Source organism: Taudactylus pleione, unplaced genomic scaffold (genome assembly GCF_031769625.1).
Source record: "Taudactylus pleione unplaced genomic scaffold, aTauple2 ptg000372l, whole genome shotgun sequence".
Lineage (NCBI taxonomy): Eukaryota > Metazoa > Chordata > Amphibia > Anura > Myobatrachidae > Taudactylus > Taudactylus pleione.
Genome location: NW_028284773.1, coordinates 13,348,810 through 13,364,477, shown reverse-complemented (window position 1 = coordinate 13,364,477; position 15,668 = coordinate 13,348,810). Strand labels below are relative to the sequence as shown.

Below are 15,668 nucleotides of genomic sequence, written 5' to 3'. Positions count from 1 at the left end.
CAGGAATCAGGGCCAGATTAACAATGGGGCGGATGGGAATACAGCTCCAGGCCTCCACATAAAAATAGGCCTAGCATGACAGCATTATGATGACCAGAACCCAGCTAGCCACATGGTTGGCCATAACGTAAGTATTAAAACTGTATTTCTATTTTCCCTCACAAAATTATGCAATTTTTCTATTTTATATTCAGGGAAACATTGGTGCTGCTAGTCTAGGGGATGTACACACCCAAATGGCACTGACCACACCTCCTTCATATATTAGGGGATAATTTTCAGCCCAAAGTCCATATGGCCCTTAATTCGGCCTTGAGATGAAAGGTAGAGAATACTCTATAAATCCGTAACTAGGGTGGTGCGACATGTGCCACCGCAAATGCTTTTTCTGGTACAGGGCTCAAAAATGTCTACTTACAGCTCTGATGCTCTATTTTTCAATGTTCCTGCATGGTCATCCTTTTCCTAAGATGGCCATGTGCTTTCTATGAATGATTCCATATAACCTCACATCAATTGTCAAAAAGTAAACAAATAAGAGAGGTGCAAATATTAGTGCTGTAGATGAGCGGATTACTATTAAGGGAGCAAAACAAAATGAATGACTACTTGCAAATCAGATGAATGACATGAATTTATCAAAATGTTTTATTTAGAGGACATCTCCTTTAAAAGAGGTCTTACAAATTATATACACCATGTTTCGCAAAGGTATATGAACAAATGACACAGTCTTGAATATTTCTGAATTTCATTATATTCAGAACATGAACATTTTGTATAAAGAAAAAAAAAAAAAACAGAAATCAGAACAAAGATCTTTGATGTTCTACAATCTCCAAGCAATGCTTCATTGAAGTGAAGAAATTTGTTGCACGGCGTTGCAAAATATAAAAGCGGTTGATTAAAAAATGTTTGTCTGCTGATCACACACTAGGTGCACGTTGTAGGGTTCAACATGGGTCATACCAAACTTTGCTTATAATTTTCAACTTGCTTAATTTACTTGTGTCAAATCCTGTATATTGCACAGTGTTTGTGGCAAGTCAAGTGAACTGCTTCAAGATCAATGATCGACAGAGAAAAGTGTCAAAACAACTTTGTTTCAATGAGGAAAACCATTTTTCTTTTTCACCTCTGTTCTATTTTTGGCCAAATGACGGACCGAGATTTATCCTTTTTGCTTGCAATGGCTTCAAGATTTTTGAAACTTGGCCAAATAGTGGATGGGAACTGGCGTTCTAGATCATCATTCATGGCGTTCAGCACAGAACTGTCATTTGGTTGGATACTTGGAACATCGGAATCCTTATTCCAATTTTGATCAAACTCTTCAAAGTCCCACTGAAAGTAGAGAAGTTTTAGAGACACAAGTAAAGTAGAATAACAGATACCGCATACTACAGTATTATTACATGAATTGTGGGCCTACCTATATTAGTTTATACACACCTTGGACTAAGCATTGTATACTCTCTGGCAAAATCAAACTGCAGCTGCCATTAATACAAACTGCATGTAAAACACAATATATATCTACATATCAACATAGCTATAAGAGATGTGTACCTTATATAAGTAACATAACTGCTGTCTGTGGTGAACAATGCCTAGGATTTTCTAAAGGTATGTAATAATACCACATTGTGAAAAAGAAGCCTAAAGGTTGAAAACTGTGAAAACATTAAGTACGTAGTAAATAAACACATGCATAAAGCTTCATCTTGCTCAATACATATTATATCAGTAACAGACAAAAATTCTAAAACACAAGTTTTATTTATGATTTAAAGTATCAACAATCCACAAAGTTAGAGACAATAAATGACAGTTTGCTGCAGTTTATACCCTAAATGAAACGAAAATGGAGACAATATGTGATCTTTTTCTATATTGAATCACCTTAGAGAAGTTTTAGTCTGCTCATAGCCAGAGGTCTGGCTACCAAACAATGGAGTCGATTCAATTAGATGCGTTGTGCAGTACAACGTCACTTGACCCCCCCCCCCATCATTGCCAATTTCTGTTTTCTCTGTTAGTAGACTGTACAGAATTCAGCGAAGTAGCCGTGATTCAGAGTTAATTGTGTGTGGCAAATATATGCTATACCGTCCATCTCTGATTCGGGCCCTATATGTCTGAGATCATACTATAACTTTCTTCACTAGGTTCTAAGCAATTAGCTAGTTAATAAAATGAATGTTGTGAAAATGGTTATGGAAATTGACATAAAAAAAATGCTGGACAAATCTTCAAACATTTTCCACTGATTATTGCTCCCAGCGGCTGACATGAGAGAACCCGTAGCTCCACTTAGCTTTAATGAGAGTATTCTCTCTGGAACATCTGAATAGGCCCCATTCTTTTCAGAACACGCAACTCTATGGACCGTACAAATTGATGGTTTTAGTAAATTAATGGTAAATCAACGGCATGAAAGAATTGTGACTGATGACTGATCTGTGGCTAGGTTTTCCATTGCAAGGATGTATTTATGGTGCAAAGTGCAGTCTTAACGTGTTTAGATAACATTTGCTCTGCAATTTATCTCAAATGAAGTAACAAACCTCTGAAAGGTTTGTTGTAGAAATTGTGATTTTACACAGGTTTACATAACCAAGAATCAGGACTAAAGATACAGATCATCTGGACAAACTTTAAAACATGGGTAGGCAACATGTGGTGCAGTAGTCCAGCCTGTCACTGCTGTACTTTGTGTACAGCAGAGTGGAGACTGCAGATACAGTATCCTCTAATTGGTGGTTTCATCATAGGCTACTTTAGTTGAAGTTGATTTGAGCTCTGGGCCTGATTCAGCAAGCAATGCAAGTGAGAGAACGCACGCACTCGGCCAATGTTTTTGTACTGTGCGTGCATCGCACTGCGTGTAAGTGCGATTGGGTAAATATACGCAGACTAAATGCAGCGTGTACGCAGACCCCTTCCAATACTGATTGACAGGAAGTGCCGTTTGTGGGTGCTGATGGGGGGGTGGTCAGACGAACGCAGTTTTAGGAGCGTCCATAATTAAGCCAGTGCGGCGATGGACACAGTGATGAGACATGCACACAGGAAGTTGACAAGATCCAGCGCGAGGTGGATGGTTCTCGATGTTTACGCCATCTTGCGCACTGATCAGGCTTTGAGTAAAGGGAGATAGGTGGCGTAATATAGGGCTGGGCATCTGCATCTTGTGCTGCTGTCTCCTTGCGTATGCATTGATTAGCATATTCTCGCAGCGGACGGGTGCGTGTGTTCTCTCCTTTGTGTTGCTTGCTGAATCAAGCTCTCTGTTCCCTATATAAGAATTTAGTAAATGATTGGGTTTGTATAGAAAAGCCTAATTTAAATTTACATACTGTGCGTGATAGAGGAGTACTCAACTAGCGGCAGCCAGTGCCAACAAGATTGCGTCACTGCTGAATGTATAAATCAAAATCATGCACTATTCTAATAAACAGGAGTGGTGATGATATTGCCCATTGTTTGTTAATCTGTGTGTCATTGGCAAGTATTTATATATTATTATACTTTATTTATATGGTGCCACAAGTGTTCTGCAGCGCCTAACAAAGCACATACACAAATTAGTGAACAAGAAACCAGTGACTTACAGTACAATACAATGCAGGCCAAGGACATGGTTTATACACATACTGTAGATGCATTAGCAATCAGAACACTCAAAATTAGCAGTAGGGTGTAAGCAACCTTGAGGGGAGTAAGGAGTAGATGAAAGTATCAGTAAGGTGAAGCACATGAGGGAAGAGGGCCCTTCTCGTGAGAGCTTACATTCTAAGGGGTAGGGGCAGACAAATAGGCGTAAAAACAGATGGGATAGACAGGGAGGAAGGAGCATGTAGCAGCAGGTGAGGATGACAACAGGAAGGCTATGATGAAGTAGTGGGTCTTGAGAGCCTGTTTGAAGGCTTGTAGAGAGGTGGAGAGTCTGATAGGGAGAGAGCTCCAGAGGTAGGAAGCAGCACGGGCAAAATCTTGGAGGCGGGAGTTGGAGGAAGTAATCAGTTGGCAGGAGAGGACCATGCATTTGTTATGTATGTGTGTTACATATTGTGAGTGAGTAATAAAAAGGAGTAGGGGCAGCCTTAGTTTGCAATATAAGAGTCTCCAATCAAAGGAGACTCTTATAATGTTGCACACTGTGTAATGTAAAGCACAAAAATGTAGACACACAAGTACAGTACACACAATGTGTGTGAATAAAAAAAATCTGGATTTTTTTTGTACTTGCATTCCCACCCTCTCTATGACTCTGTAAGCAATACTGGACCATTGGGATATAATGAGTGGAGAGAGGAACCGGTGCACTGAAACAGGCCTCTATATACCCCACAACAGCAACAGCTGTCAGTTTTGCATGTATACAAGGGAGAGAAAAGTAATATAAAACTAGAAACTAACACAGAGCATTAAGGAGGGTGTTCAGTATGGAGTCAGAGAAAGGGGCTTAAAGTAAGTAAAAAATCCTGATTTCTCTTTCCTCTGATGAAGAATACTGGAACCTATGATAGTTCTCTGAGCAGCCCCTAAGGGTGGGGAGTGCTATTGGTGCGCAGCACCTTCCACCCAAAATGAAGCATCCCTTGATGCAGAGGTATCAAACTTAAATTTTGCAAAGGTATGCAAGGAAGACCTAGTAGCTGTTTTGCAAAATTGTTCCACCACAATGCCATGTCTTGCAGCCTACGAGACCCCTACAGATCTGGTAAAGCGAGCCTTGAGTATATCTGAAGAGCGTAAGCCTGCACCCAAATAAGCTTGGCAGATAACATTCATAAACATCTTGTTTGGAGGCTGGCCAGCCTCTCTTTACAGACCCATCCATCCAGCAAACCTCTTCTCTCTGGTGTACATAAACCTTAAATCTTCTAACTATGAAAAGATTAATGGAACCCTCTTCTACCTCCAGACCATCCTTAGGAAAGGCTGAGACTATGATCATTTGATTCAAATAAAATCTAGAAACCACCGTGGCAGCAAAGGAACGTTTAGTCCTTAGGACTGCACTCTCTCATGGAAAATGAGGAAGGGTGGCTGGGTAGGATCAAAGCCATCAAAATGTACATCACTCCCAAATTGTTGTACCTTTTACAGATCCTCCCGATTGCAGTCCCCCCCCCCCCCTCCAGTCCATCATTCTGTTCCATTTGGAATTGCAGACCACTGACTGCCTGTTTTAGACCTCAAACAAAATTCCCCTAATCACTCAGCCAGTTTGAATATTTCCAGATAAGACATTTCCTTAACTCACTCCCTCAAACCCTGCTCCTTACTCCTCTTGAATGCTTATGTAGATACTGCCTTAATTCAAAGGCATGACATCTCAAGTGTATGGCATCATCCTTGAGAGACTTTGTTTTCACTCCTGATGAGGTGGCTTGGGAGGACATATTAGATATAGCTAAAAGCTCCCTCTTCACCCATCATAAGATTTACTGTACTATCAAATGGTATTATACCCCTGTGAGACTCAACCACATGTTTCCTTCTGCCTTGCTCACTTGCTGGAGAAACTGCAGCCTCCATGATACCCTAGCCCATATTTGATGGTCTTGTCCAGTGATTGTGACCTACTGGACAGTGGTTCATGGCCCTCCTGAATAGCCTAGTTGAGGCCCCAATACAAAAAGATCTATCGGTCTCTCACTTATGCTACCCTACTCAAGACCTCAGCAAGCTAGTTTCTCACAAATTGGTCGCTGAAAGAAGCTCTGTTGCAAAAAAAAAAAAAAAATAAACTAGAAGAATTGCTCCCTCCATTCCTTTCTGTCCTTAAAAAAATAAATAAATAAAATCTGGCAGATTGCGGTTATGGAGAAACCCACTTATAACCTGCACAACAAGGGCCACATGTTTGCCCAGGTATGGGCTCCCTGGCACTCTTTTTGTGACACCTCTCTACCCATTCTCTCCACTCCCTAGTGATCCAGTCAGACATGTGCAATGTGACCTTATACTGTCCCTTCTACAGTCATTTCCCATTATGGTAGCTTCAACCTCTATTTTGTTTGCCTTCACATTCCGAACCCTCCTTTTCTCTCCCTTAATTAGACAGAGCACATGAGCAAACCTGTTTATCTTTACTGCCAGTCCGGACTCTCCACCCCCCTTCCACATAAAGGATATGTTATACATACTTGGTTTCTATGTTCATGCAACTTATTGTACATAACGTTTCTGTAAATAGCACACATCTAACATTCATGTTTAAACTGTTTGTGTGGTATATCTCATTTAATATTGATGAAAATGAAGAATTACACACAAAAAAAATGGAGGAAGGGTAATCTCCAAGACAGAGCTCCTAATTTTTAAACTCTCCTTGCTGAGACCATGGCCAAAAGAAATACTGTTTTATATTTATGTGCATCTGGTTGTTCATGGGAGATGTAGTAAAGGAGGTATGATGTTAACAACTGCCTGAAAAAAAAAAAAAAAAAAAGTCTTGTCCTCTGGAATATCTGCGATTCCCCTTAAAGAACCTAGACTCAAATAAAGTACACAGTACAAACCAAGTCCTTCCTACAGAAAAATAAGCAATCTGGAAAACCAAAAAGTAGAAGTAGGGAAATCACTCTTCTCACACCAGAAAATAAAAGTTCTCAATACTCAGTGATATTTTGCGGTTGAAACTGGTTTCCTAGCCTTCAATATAGTGAAAATAGCATCTGAAAAACTCTTAAGCTGGCCACACACTAGACCAATTTACATCCAACCAGCCAACTTGTTGATTGGTTGGAATGAAAATCTGGTAACGTATATAAGTAAATGATGATCAGAAATTTGCTCCTAAATGCAAGAAAACAGATGAAAATGGTCATTCAGATAAGTTTGTTAAATGTTTGATCTAAACTATTTGTTCAAACAACAGTTTTGGTCCATTTTCCAGCGTTTGGGAGCAAATTGCTGATTGAATACCTTACTAGATTTTCATTCCAACCAATCAACTAGTTGGATGGTTGGATGAAAGTTGGTCTAGTGTGTGGCCAGCTTTAGCCTTTAAAATTGCAGATTCAACAACCACGTCGTCAAAGTCAGCCAAGGTTACCCTGCATGATGTAATGGACCAAATCCTTTTAGTGGAAACCTCCACGGAGGAGCTTTTAGCATGCCTAGCAGATATGAACAGTAGGCCCTTCTAGGTCAATCTGCAGCCACCAAAATGACCATAGCTCTTTATCTCCATCTTTTCCTCGCTACCAGAGGGAACAGATAAATTATCCAATAATGCCAAGGAGCCATCATGGCATCCACCAACGTCACTTCTGGGTCATTTTTCTGGCATAGAAACAATCTTGTGGTTCCACCTGGATGCCATCATAATTATGACAGGTTGTCCCCACCTGTCTACCAACTCCTGAAAAATACAGTGAGCATTAGAACATTCCTTCATAGTGTGAACACTTTTTGTTCCTCCCTGATGATTCAGGTTTGCAACAGCTGTGGCTGCTGGTTATCCTCTTAGAAGACTTTCAGTCCTAGTTACAGCATTGTATACTGCACAAAGTTCCAGTACATTTATCAGAAGTAAGGACTCTTCCTGAGTCCATCTCACCTGAAACAGACATTGGCCCACCACAAACCCCCCAACCCATGAAGCTGACATCTGTAGTTACCAATGTCCAATCCCAAATGTGAACAGATGACCCCTGGATAGAATGATTTTCTGCAACCACCGCCGGTACGAAAGATGGACTTGTGCCAACAGCTTTATCCTCCGATATCTTAAATGAGCATGCAATTTGATCCACTTTGTCTGTAACTCTGAAATGACAGTCACCCCTCTGTATCTGAGAAGTCATAAATGACACAAGCCTTACCGTAAACCTTAGAAGGGATTGATGACCTTTCCAAAAACTTTGGCCAAGTGCGTGCGTTCTCTCCTGTGCGTTCCTTGCTGAATCAGGCTATATATAGCTTAACCTAGATACACACTATATGTGTATCTAGCCGACGGCGCGACATAACGATATATATGCGCATGCTGTACACACTATACGATTCGGTGTACGACCGCGCAATATATAATTCCATTCTGCATGTTGCAGCATGGCGTCGTTCACCACATTGCCCATCTGCTATGCAGCACAACAGATGGGACAATGCCATGAACGAATGGTGTGCACGCGCAACAGAGTATACACACTATACGAACTGCACGATATATAGTTCCAATCCGCGTCAGAACGATATATCGTAAGATACATTGTATTGTGTTTACCAGACTTTAATATTTACTTATTAGATCCCCTGAGACATATGGCATGTGACATGCTTCTATTTACCAGCTCAGCAGCTAAATGCCCCTGGAAACTACTTTAAAACATTGACAAACATTATCTATTAAATTGTTTACATTATCATGTAGTATAGCTTCTGAGTGAAAGCAAGCACTTCCGTATAGAAGCATGAACACAACAGCTTTCCCTATAGCTATATAGGACATTATGTCTATGTAACATATACAGTATTTTCCCATTTTATCCTGCCTGTGTTGCGGATAACATGATGCACCTGCCTGCTTGTGTACATCAGTTTACAAAAATTTTGAAGCTGCTATTATACTATGCCTGTTATCTTATGTCAGTACAGTTTATTTTGTTCGTCTCTAAACTAAATATCAAAACAACTTTAAGTGCAAGTTATACAGTCAAAAGAACAATTTGCCATGTATGTTTGTGTGTGCTTCTGTGTACTTTACAGTAATGTGACACCCCCTCCCCAACTGCTTTTCCACAAATGACTTGCAGATACACAAGATACTAAAGTTTTTCAAAGATAATCTCATTTCCGATGCTTCGGCCGTGTGCTAAAGAGTAGTTAGTTTTATCCTTTGATGACCTATCACAAGATTTTACATCAGGACATTAAAATGTTTTGGTGTCTCTTTATTTTGAGAACACAACTACCCTTTAGGTGCAATCCACCCCCCCAAACAAAAATAATAAATAATAAAGTAGATCAGCATGTACTCCCATTTTTCCACTTAGCTCATGTCTGAACATGAGCCACCACAAAACATGCTGCATGTCGTGGCATAAAGATATCAGATTTTCTACGTAACATGCATTTGAGAAGAGTATGAAGCCCTCAAATCAAATTTAGAAAAGTGAAAAATGTTTTATGGGCATATGTATTAATAACTGCTGCGATTATTAACAATCCAATTCGCCTTGAATATTTCATTTTAATGAAAATATCCCGGCTATGTACTACCGGGAACTTGCAGGTACAGCAGTTGCGGTAACAGCTGTCCCTGCGAGTTATATCCCCGGCATTTCAGAAAAGTCTTTCACTGAAGTGAGAGAAGCTGACACTAAGCATGTGCACAGCGTTCGCTTCCGGAACAGGCCGGGGGCTGCGGGAGAGAGAGCGACAATATCTCTCGTGCCTCTGGAGCGCCCAAAGGCAAACAGTAGTTTATACCATCTGAAGATGGTTAAACTACCGGGGCTAAACTCCGAAAAGCTAAAAGCTTTGCTTTTTGGAGTTCAGTACATAAGGGTCAGATCATAGTCTCCATTGATAATAATGGGGACTGCAATCTGAAATGCTAATTAGCACTTTGCCGGAGATTTCACAGCATTGTGCTTTTAGTACATAGTATCGTTACATAAAATTATGCAGAAACTGCAGTTTCTGCATAATTTTATGTAAAAAATGGCTTGATACATAGGCCCCTTAGTTTGAAAGTTATTAGCAGTGATACAATCAAATCAAAGTAAATATTACAAAAGCATTCCATTATATTACTTAAAACACAAAATCCGGTGACATTTACAAGCAAATAGCTACAACACACACATGAAAAAGGCACAATTTCTTAATTGATCCCACCTGTGTAAGAAAGTACTTACACAGGTGACCAGATTCCAAGATACTCCAATCTCTAACCGCTGTTAGTTACTTTGTCAAGATCAGCACTCACTTGTGCAAATGTGACACAGATTTAATAAACAACCAACCACCTAGTCTGTCTACAGAAATTAATATACTCCCCAATATCTCTCACACTCACTATTAATTCTCAGGTTCTGCCACCACTTAAGGATGATTCATTAGCTACTCACTCCAAATCAGAAGCCTTAAAGTTGGTCACACACTAGACCAACTAGTTGATTGGTTGGAATGAAAATCTGGCAAGGGATGAAAGTAAAATGACAATCAGCAATTTGCTCCCAAACGCCAAAAAATGGACTAAAAACTGTTGTTTGAACAAATTGTTTAGATCAAACATTTAACAAAATTGTCTGATGACCATTTTCATCTGTTTTCTGGCATTTAGGAGCAAATTGCTGATCATTTACTCCCATACGTTACCAGATTTTCATTCCAACCAATCAACTAGTTGGCTGGTTGGATGTAAGTTGGTCTAGTGTGTGGCCAGCTTTAAGCTGGCCACACATCTAAAGATTATCTGTCCAACCAGCCAACTAGTTGATTGGTTGGAATGAAAATCTGGTAAGGTATGAAAGCAAATGACAATCAGCAATTTGCTCCCAAACGCCGGAAAATGGACAAAAACTGTTGTTTGAACCAATTGTTTAGATCAAACATTTAACAAAATTGTCTGACGACCATTTTCATCTGTTTTCTGGCATTTAGGAGCAAATTGCTGATCATCATTTACTCCCATACGTTACCAGATTTTCATTCTAACCAATCAACAAGTTGGCTGGTTGGATGTAAGTTGGTCTAGTGTGTGGCCAGCTTTAGTCCTCCCTACAACTACAATTAAGTCCCAGTTATAATTACCCAAATAATAACATGGAGTACAGGTATGTAGCATTGATTGGCTGAATACACAGGCAAAATGGATCCGATAAGAATCACAGAGACTCACACTGCTTAAATTATATACAGAAATCAGTAAGAATGAGATACAAATATAGTCTTAGGGAAATAATTTTCTTATAAACAAAATGGAAAAAAAAAAAAAAAAAAAAAAGACAGATTCATGTAAGGTGAGACTATTTGCAGGGAGATGCATGAAGATGGAGAAATTCCCGTTGTCAGATGGCTCCCAAGAATTATAGAAAGTTTCAGAGTTCTACATGGCATTTTATGCCTGCCTGAGCTATCATACACCCCACCATAAATTGATAGGCCAATATATCTGGTGCCTGTCAGCCAGTGTACCAGCGATATGTCAGTGAACGACACAGACATACCACGTTAGCTGTGCTGCACAGCCGATGGACAGATATATCTGATGTACACATGCAGGGGTAGCCACAGGGTGGGGGCCGGGAGCAACCCCCACCTAGTGGGACCGGCGGCTGCCTGGAAGATGGTCGTTCACTGATGCTAAAATAAACTTTATTGCACATTTTTTTTCCAATATTTGGAGTGTTGGACTATCTGGATTTTATCTGTTAATGTTGGCTTGTTGAAGATAATTACCTTGCATCCACATTGAATTTTTACAGTTTGTATACATACATAAATATATATATTACCCTTTATATGAAGAAGTACAAGAGAAGATTTTTAGACCATGCATTAGCGACCTCTAGTGGCTGCATGTTTACACATGAACTGAAAACAAAAATCTGATATGACGGAGCATTAAAAAATTGCTATCGCTTGACTTAATACTATTCAAAGAGGAAAGTAGCTCTGTGTTACAAAATGCTCGAATGACAAAAGTTTTATTTTTATTTATTTTAATATAATATTAGAGTGAAAGATAGAAAAATGTGTTCTAAAATTGTTTTCTCATCTGTTTTGCTGGCTATTTATAATCTTGTTTAGAAACTCATTTGCCCATATTGGACATCTTGTACTAAGGATATATGAACAGATGTTTTTTTTCTCCATTCCTATTATATGTAATTTGGGTCACAACTTTGGTTAATGATCGTGAAAGCTGCCATGTTTATTTTAATCAGTAGATAAAGGGTAAATGCAGTCCCTTTCTCCTAAATCCAAGGCCCTGCTGAAAAGCATTTGATAGTCTCCATATATATTCAGTTATTATGGAATACCCTTTATAAGTAACAAGGAAAAATATACAAAACACATGTTCCATTTTAGATCTATCCAATGTGTATCCAAATATACTGTTGCATCACACATATATTCACGTCTGTGTTATACACTGAGGGGGTCTTTTGGTGGGGGGGGGGTGTTGGGATGTTGAAGAATGGTCCCTATAACGTTTTATACATGGTAAATGTTAGTTTGACGCCATTTTCATATAAATCAGTACAAATGATACATGAAGCTCTGTGACTCCTGTCGGTGACAAACAACGATTGTATAAATTATAGCTTAGTACAGTGAGACACAGTTCCACAATTCAATTCTTAAATTAAGCATGTGTTTCAGTTGATATATGCTCATAGTTCTGCATGTATTCCCATTTCAAAATGTTGTGGCACGCCACTGCGTATTTTGCCTAGTGCTCTGCCAAGAATAAAAGTGCCCTGGCATATCACATTGTTTTGAAATAGGAATACATGCACACTGCCAACTTTTCCTCCTGGAGAACCAGGGGGAGGGATGGGGTCATGGCACCGATAACTTAACTTTGCCTCGCCTCCACAACATAATGCCATGATATTCGGCAATATGTTGCTGATACCAGGACCATGTAAACCATGTCATCACACCTCGCCCACTTCACAGCAGTAGTTAATGTAACACAGGATGCTTGACTACTCTACTGGTGTATCTCACCCGAAATTGCCAATCTCAATTCCGAAATAGAAGGCAAGTATGAATACAAGATACATACCTATAACACCTATTGCTCTCCTTAACAATATAAATACAATCAGCACAGCAGTTTTAGAACACTTTACTATTTTATAATATTTATTTTATTCTAAAAGAAGTGCAATAATTGTAATAGTTAATTAATGAAAGTAAAGCATTTATTAATCCAGTCATAATTTTTGGCATTAGTGCGCTACAAAATAGAGACCTGCCTTATTTTTGTCTTTTGTACAGTATATCATTTGGGGTTTAAGAATAGCACACCCTGGGGCTACTGGACTGTAATTACATGTCCTCAATAACCCAAAAAGAGGATTAGACAATACTGTACTTCAACATTATCATCAGTCCTATGTGGCGCTCAATCTTCCTTGTGAAAACATTTTCATAAAGCAACATTATTGTACTGTAGTTTGCTTTGTAAGAAGCAAGAAAAGCCATAGTTGCCAAAACTGATTATACATTTCCAGAGCAACCTCTGGTGTGATGTAAAACCAATGGTTAGACAGCATGGACAGGGCTGCCATCAGAAATGATAGGGCCTGGGACTGACAAAATAGGCAGGGCGCTCCCTACCACAGAACCCCCCCCCCCCGTGTTTCTGCAACCCCGTGTGCCCCCAGCCAGCCCCGGCCTGTGTGCCCCCAGCCAGCCCCGGCCTGTGTGCCCCCAGCCAGCCCCGGCCTGTGTGCCCCCAGCCAGCCCCGGCCTGTGTGCCCCCAGCCAGCCCCGGCCTGTGTGCCCCCAGCCAGCCCCGGCCTGTGTGCCCCCAGCCAGCCCCGGCCTGTGTGCCCCCAGCCAGCCCCGGCCTGTGTGCCCCCAGCCAGCCCCGGCCTGTGTGCCCCCAGCCAGCCCCGGCCTGTGTGCCCCCAGCCAGCCCCGGCCTGTGTGCCCCCAGCCAGCCCCGGCCTGTGTGCCCCCAGCCAGTAAAAGAGCATCAACTTCACTGTCTAATCTGAATATTCTCCAATGAATCAGTCAAGACTAACTACATGGGTGTGCAGGGGAGAAATGACCGAAATCAACTATCTGATCATCCAGAGAACTGATAGTTTACGGACAAACCATTTATAGCCTATCAGTTGGATGTATGTGTTGGAATTAAACAATTCCAATCAATGGGGAGCAGAGTTACGACTGTGCCAGTTTAGCAGGGGCATAAAATCAATCACACACATTTATGAATGACAAATTAGAAGTGCAGGCAGCAGAAAGCATGCATGATCTGGGTAGGAGGACATTGCCCTTGTGTTGTAGTTTTCTAGACACAGTCTTGGGTTTTGTCATTACTATCTGTAACACCAGAGAGCCTGACACCAGACCATTCACACCAGCCAGAGATCCTCACGCTGGTTGCCACTAATCGTTTCACCATATGTCGGCTAGGTGCTGCGGCGGCTGACGGGGTGCTCCGTGGTCGGCTATATGTACAGCGGCTTTTACCAACACGTTCAGCCCTGTACCATCTACCTATACGGACTTGACACTGAAAGCTGATACTTTGTCTCACTACAGGTACCATTGACTCAAATCTGTGGAAAATAACCTTTTGCAACTCTTGCATTTGACTTTGTAGAAGTCACAGACCATTGATCTTCTTTCCGGGACACAGTACAGCCTGACACATTCATTAACAGAGAATATTACCAATCTTGTATTTATTTACAATATATTGCCATTTATATGACACAAATAATCATCTATTTCATTATCTCCTCTAATTGTTGTATACAATGTTATTATTTCATATTTTTATACCTGTCTACATTCAACTTATTTTTGTGTTGTATGTGCTTATTGTGATTTATTCCATTTTTATACATATCATCTGATTACTACAATTAAATATTTTTCTATATTGATGTTTGTATACTAGCGTGGTTTTTCTCTATTTTTATGTTTTCTGTGGGGTTGCAAGTTTTTCGCCTTTTCTTTATTGACCGCTGCAGCTACAACTATTAACAGTGTATATTTAAGCGCCTTGGTATTTTTTTCAGAAGAAAATACACCCCAACCCAAAAGAATACACATAGAAGTTAATTATGAATTGTAAATGGTATACATGGCATATCCACTAACATTCTCTTCATTTTAAATTAACTTACTTTCATTATACAAAAAACACACATAGCCATGTTATTTAGTAGTAGCAACTGATACTTTAAATGTACAAAGAGAGAAGACCACATACCTCTAAGTCAGTAGAATTAGAAGATACATCAGATGAACTGGAAGGGGAACTTGTAGAGTGTGTGATATGAGGAGGAGGATACACAGGAAGGTCAAGGTAATAGAGTGGCTCTTTATTGTAAGTGGTCCCAGGATTGGTCTGTCCATCCCCAGGCAACCTCACTGCTCCACTACCATCCTAAATATTGGAGAGAGCTGGTCATAACGGTTTTAAAAAAGGAACATTAAAACCATACATGTCTAAGAATAAGCTAGATAATACTGTACTATAGGCAGTGGCGACCATAGACAGTACATAGCCCTGTTCAGGAGTTGCGTTCTAGGGAACTCTACACTGACCAACCAGATAACTTAACCGCCATTGTCACCCATTCAGGATTCCAGCGTCTAAATTCTCAGTAGCAGTATTCTGTGCACAGGGATTCCTTACCCAACCCTCTAGAAGACCTCTACCTAACAGTAGGCTGTGCAGTGGTGTAGCCCCAAAGAAGGAAAAATAAGATTTGTATATTACCTCCTGCACCTGCTCAATGCTGAGCCTCACGTAGCGACCCATGGAGAACTTGTTGCTCAGACACCTGTTAGGAACCATGTTTAGCGGAGCCCAACTTGGGTTCTGCAAAGAAACTATATGATTAAAATAACCCACTTAATGTCATATATAAGGAATACAGTAAAAGGGACAACAGTGAAAGGACAATGGCTGTGCAAGTATGCGAGAACTTTTTAATACATAC

At 40.3% G+C, this 15,668-nt stretch overlaps 1 protein-coding gene across 6 annotated transcripts in view; it reads right to left on the bottom strand.

Moving 5' to 3' along the window:
• Window positions 1-635: 635 nt before the first annotated feature.
• TMEM44 (transmembrane protein 44) overlaps window positions 636-15,668 on the bottom strand; it is a 54,663-nt gene continuing 39,630 nt past the window's right edge. For 3 of the 6 annotated variants that reach the window (XM_088444748.1, XM_088444749.1, XM_088444750.1), the window contains 3 exons: window positions 15,446-15,547; window positions 14,933-15,109; window positions 636-1,344 (listed from right to left, as the gene is read on the bottom strand). In XM_088444748.1, the coding sequence (XP_088300874.1) occupies window positions 1,132-1,344; window positions 14,933-15,109; window positions 15,446-15,547 (492 nt within the window). In that variant the 3' untranslated portion in view covers window positions 636-1,131. The remainder of the gene's footprint in view (window positions 1,345-14,932; window positions 15,110-15,445; window positions 15,548-15,668) is intronic. The other 3 variants (XM_088444751.1, XM_088444747.1, XM_088444752.1) reach the window with 1 other exon arrangement.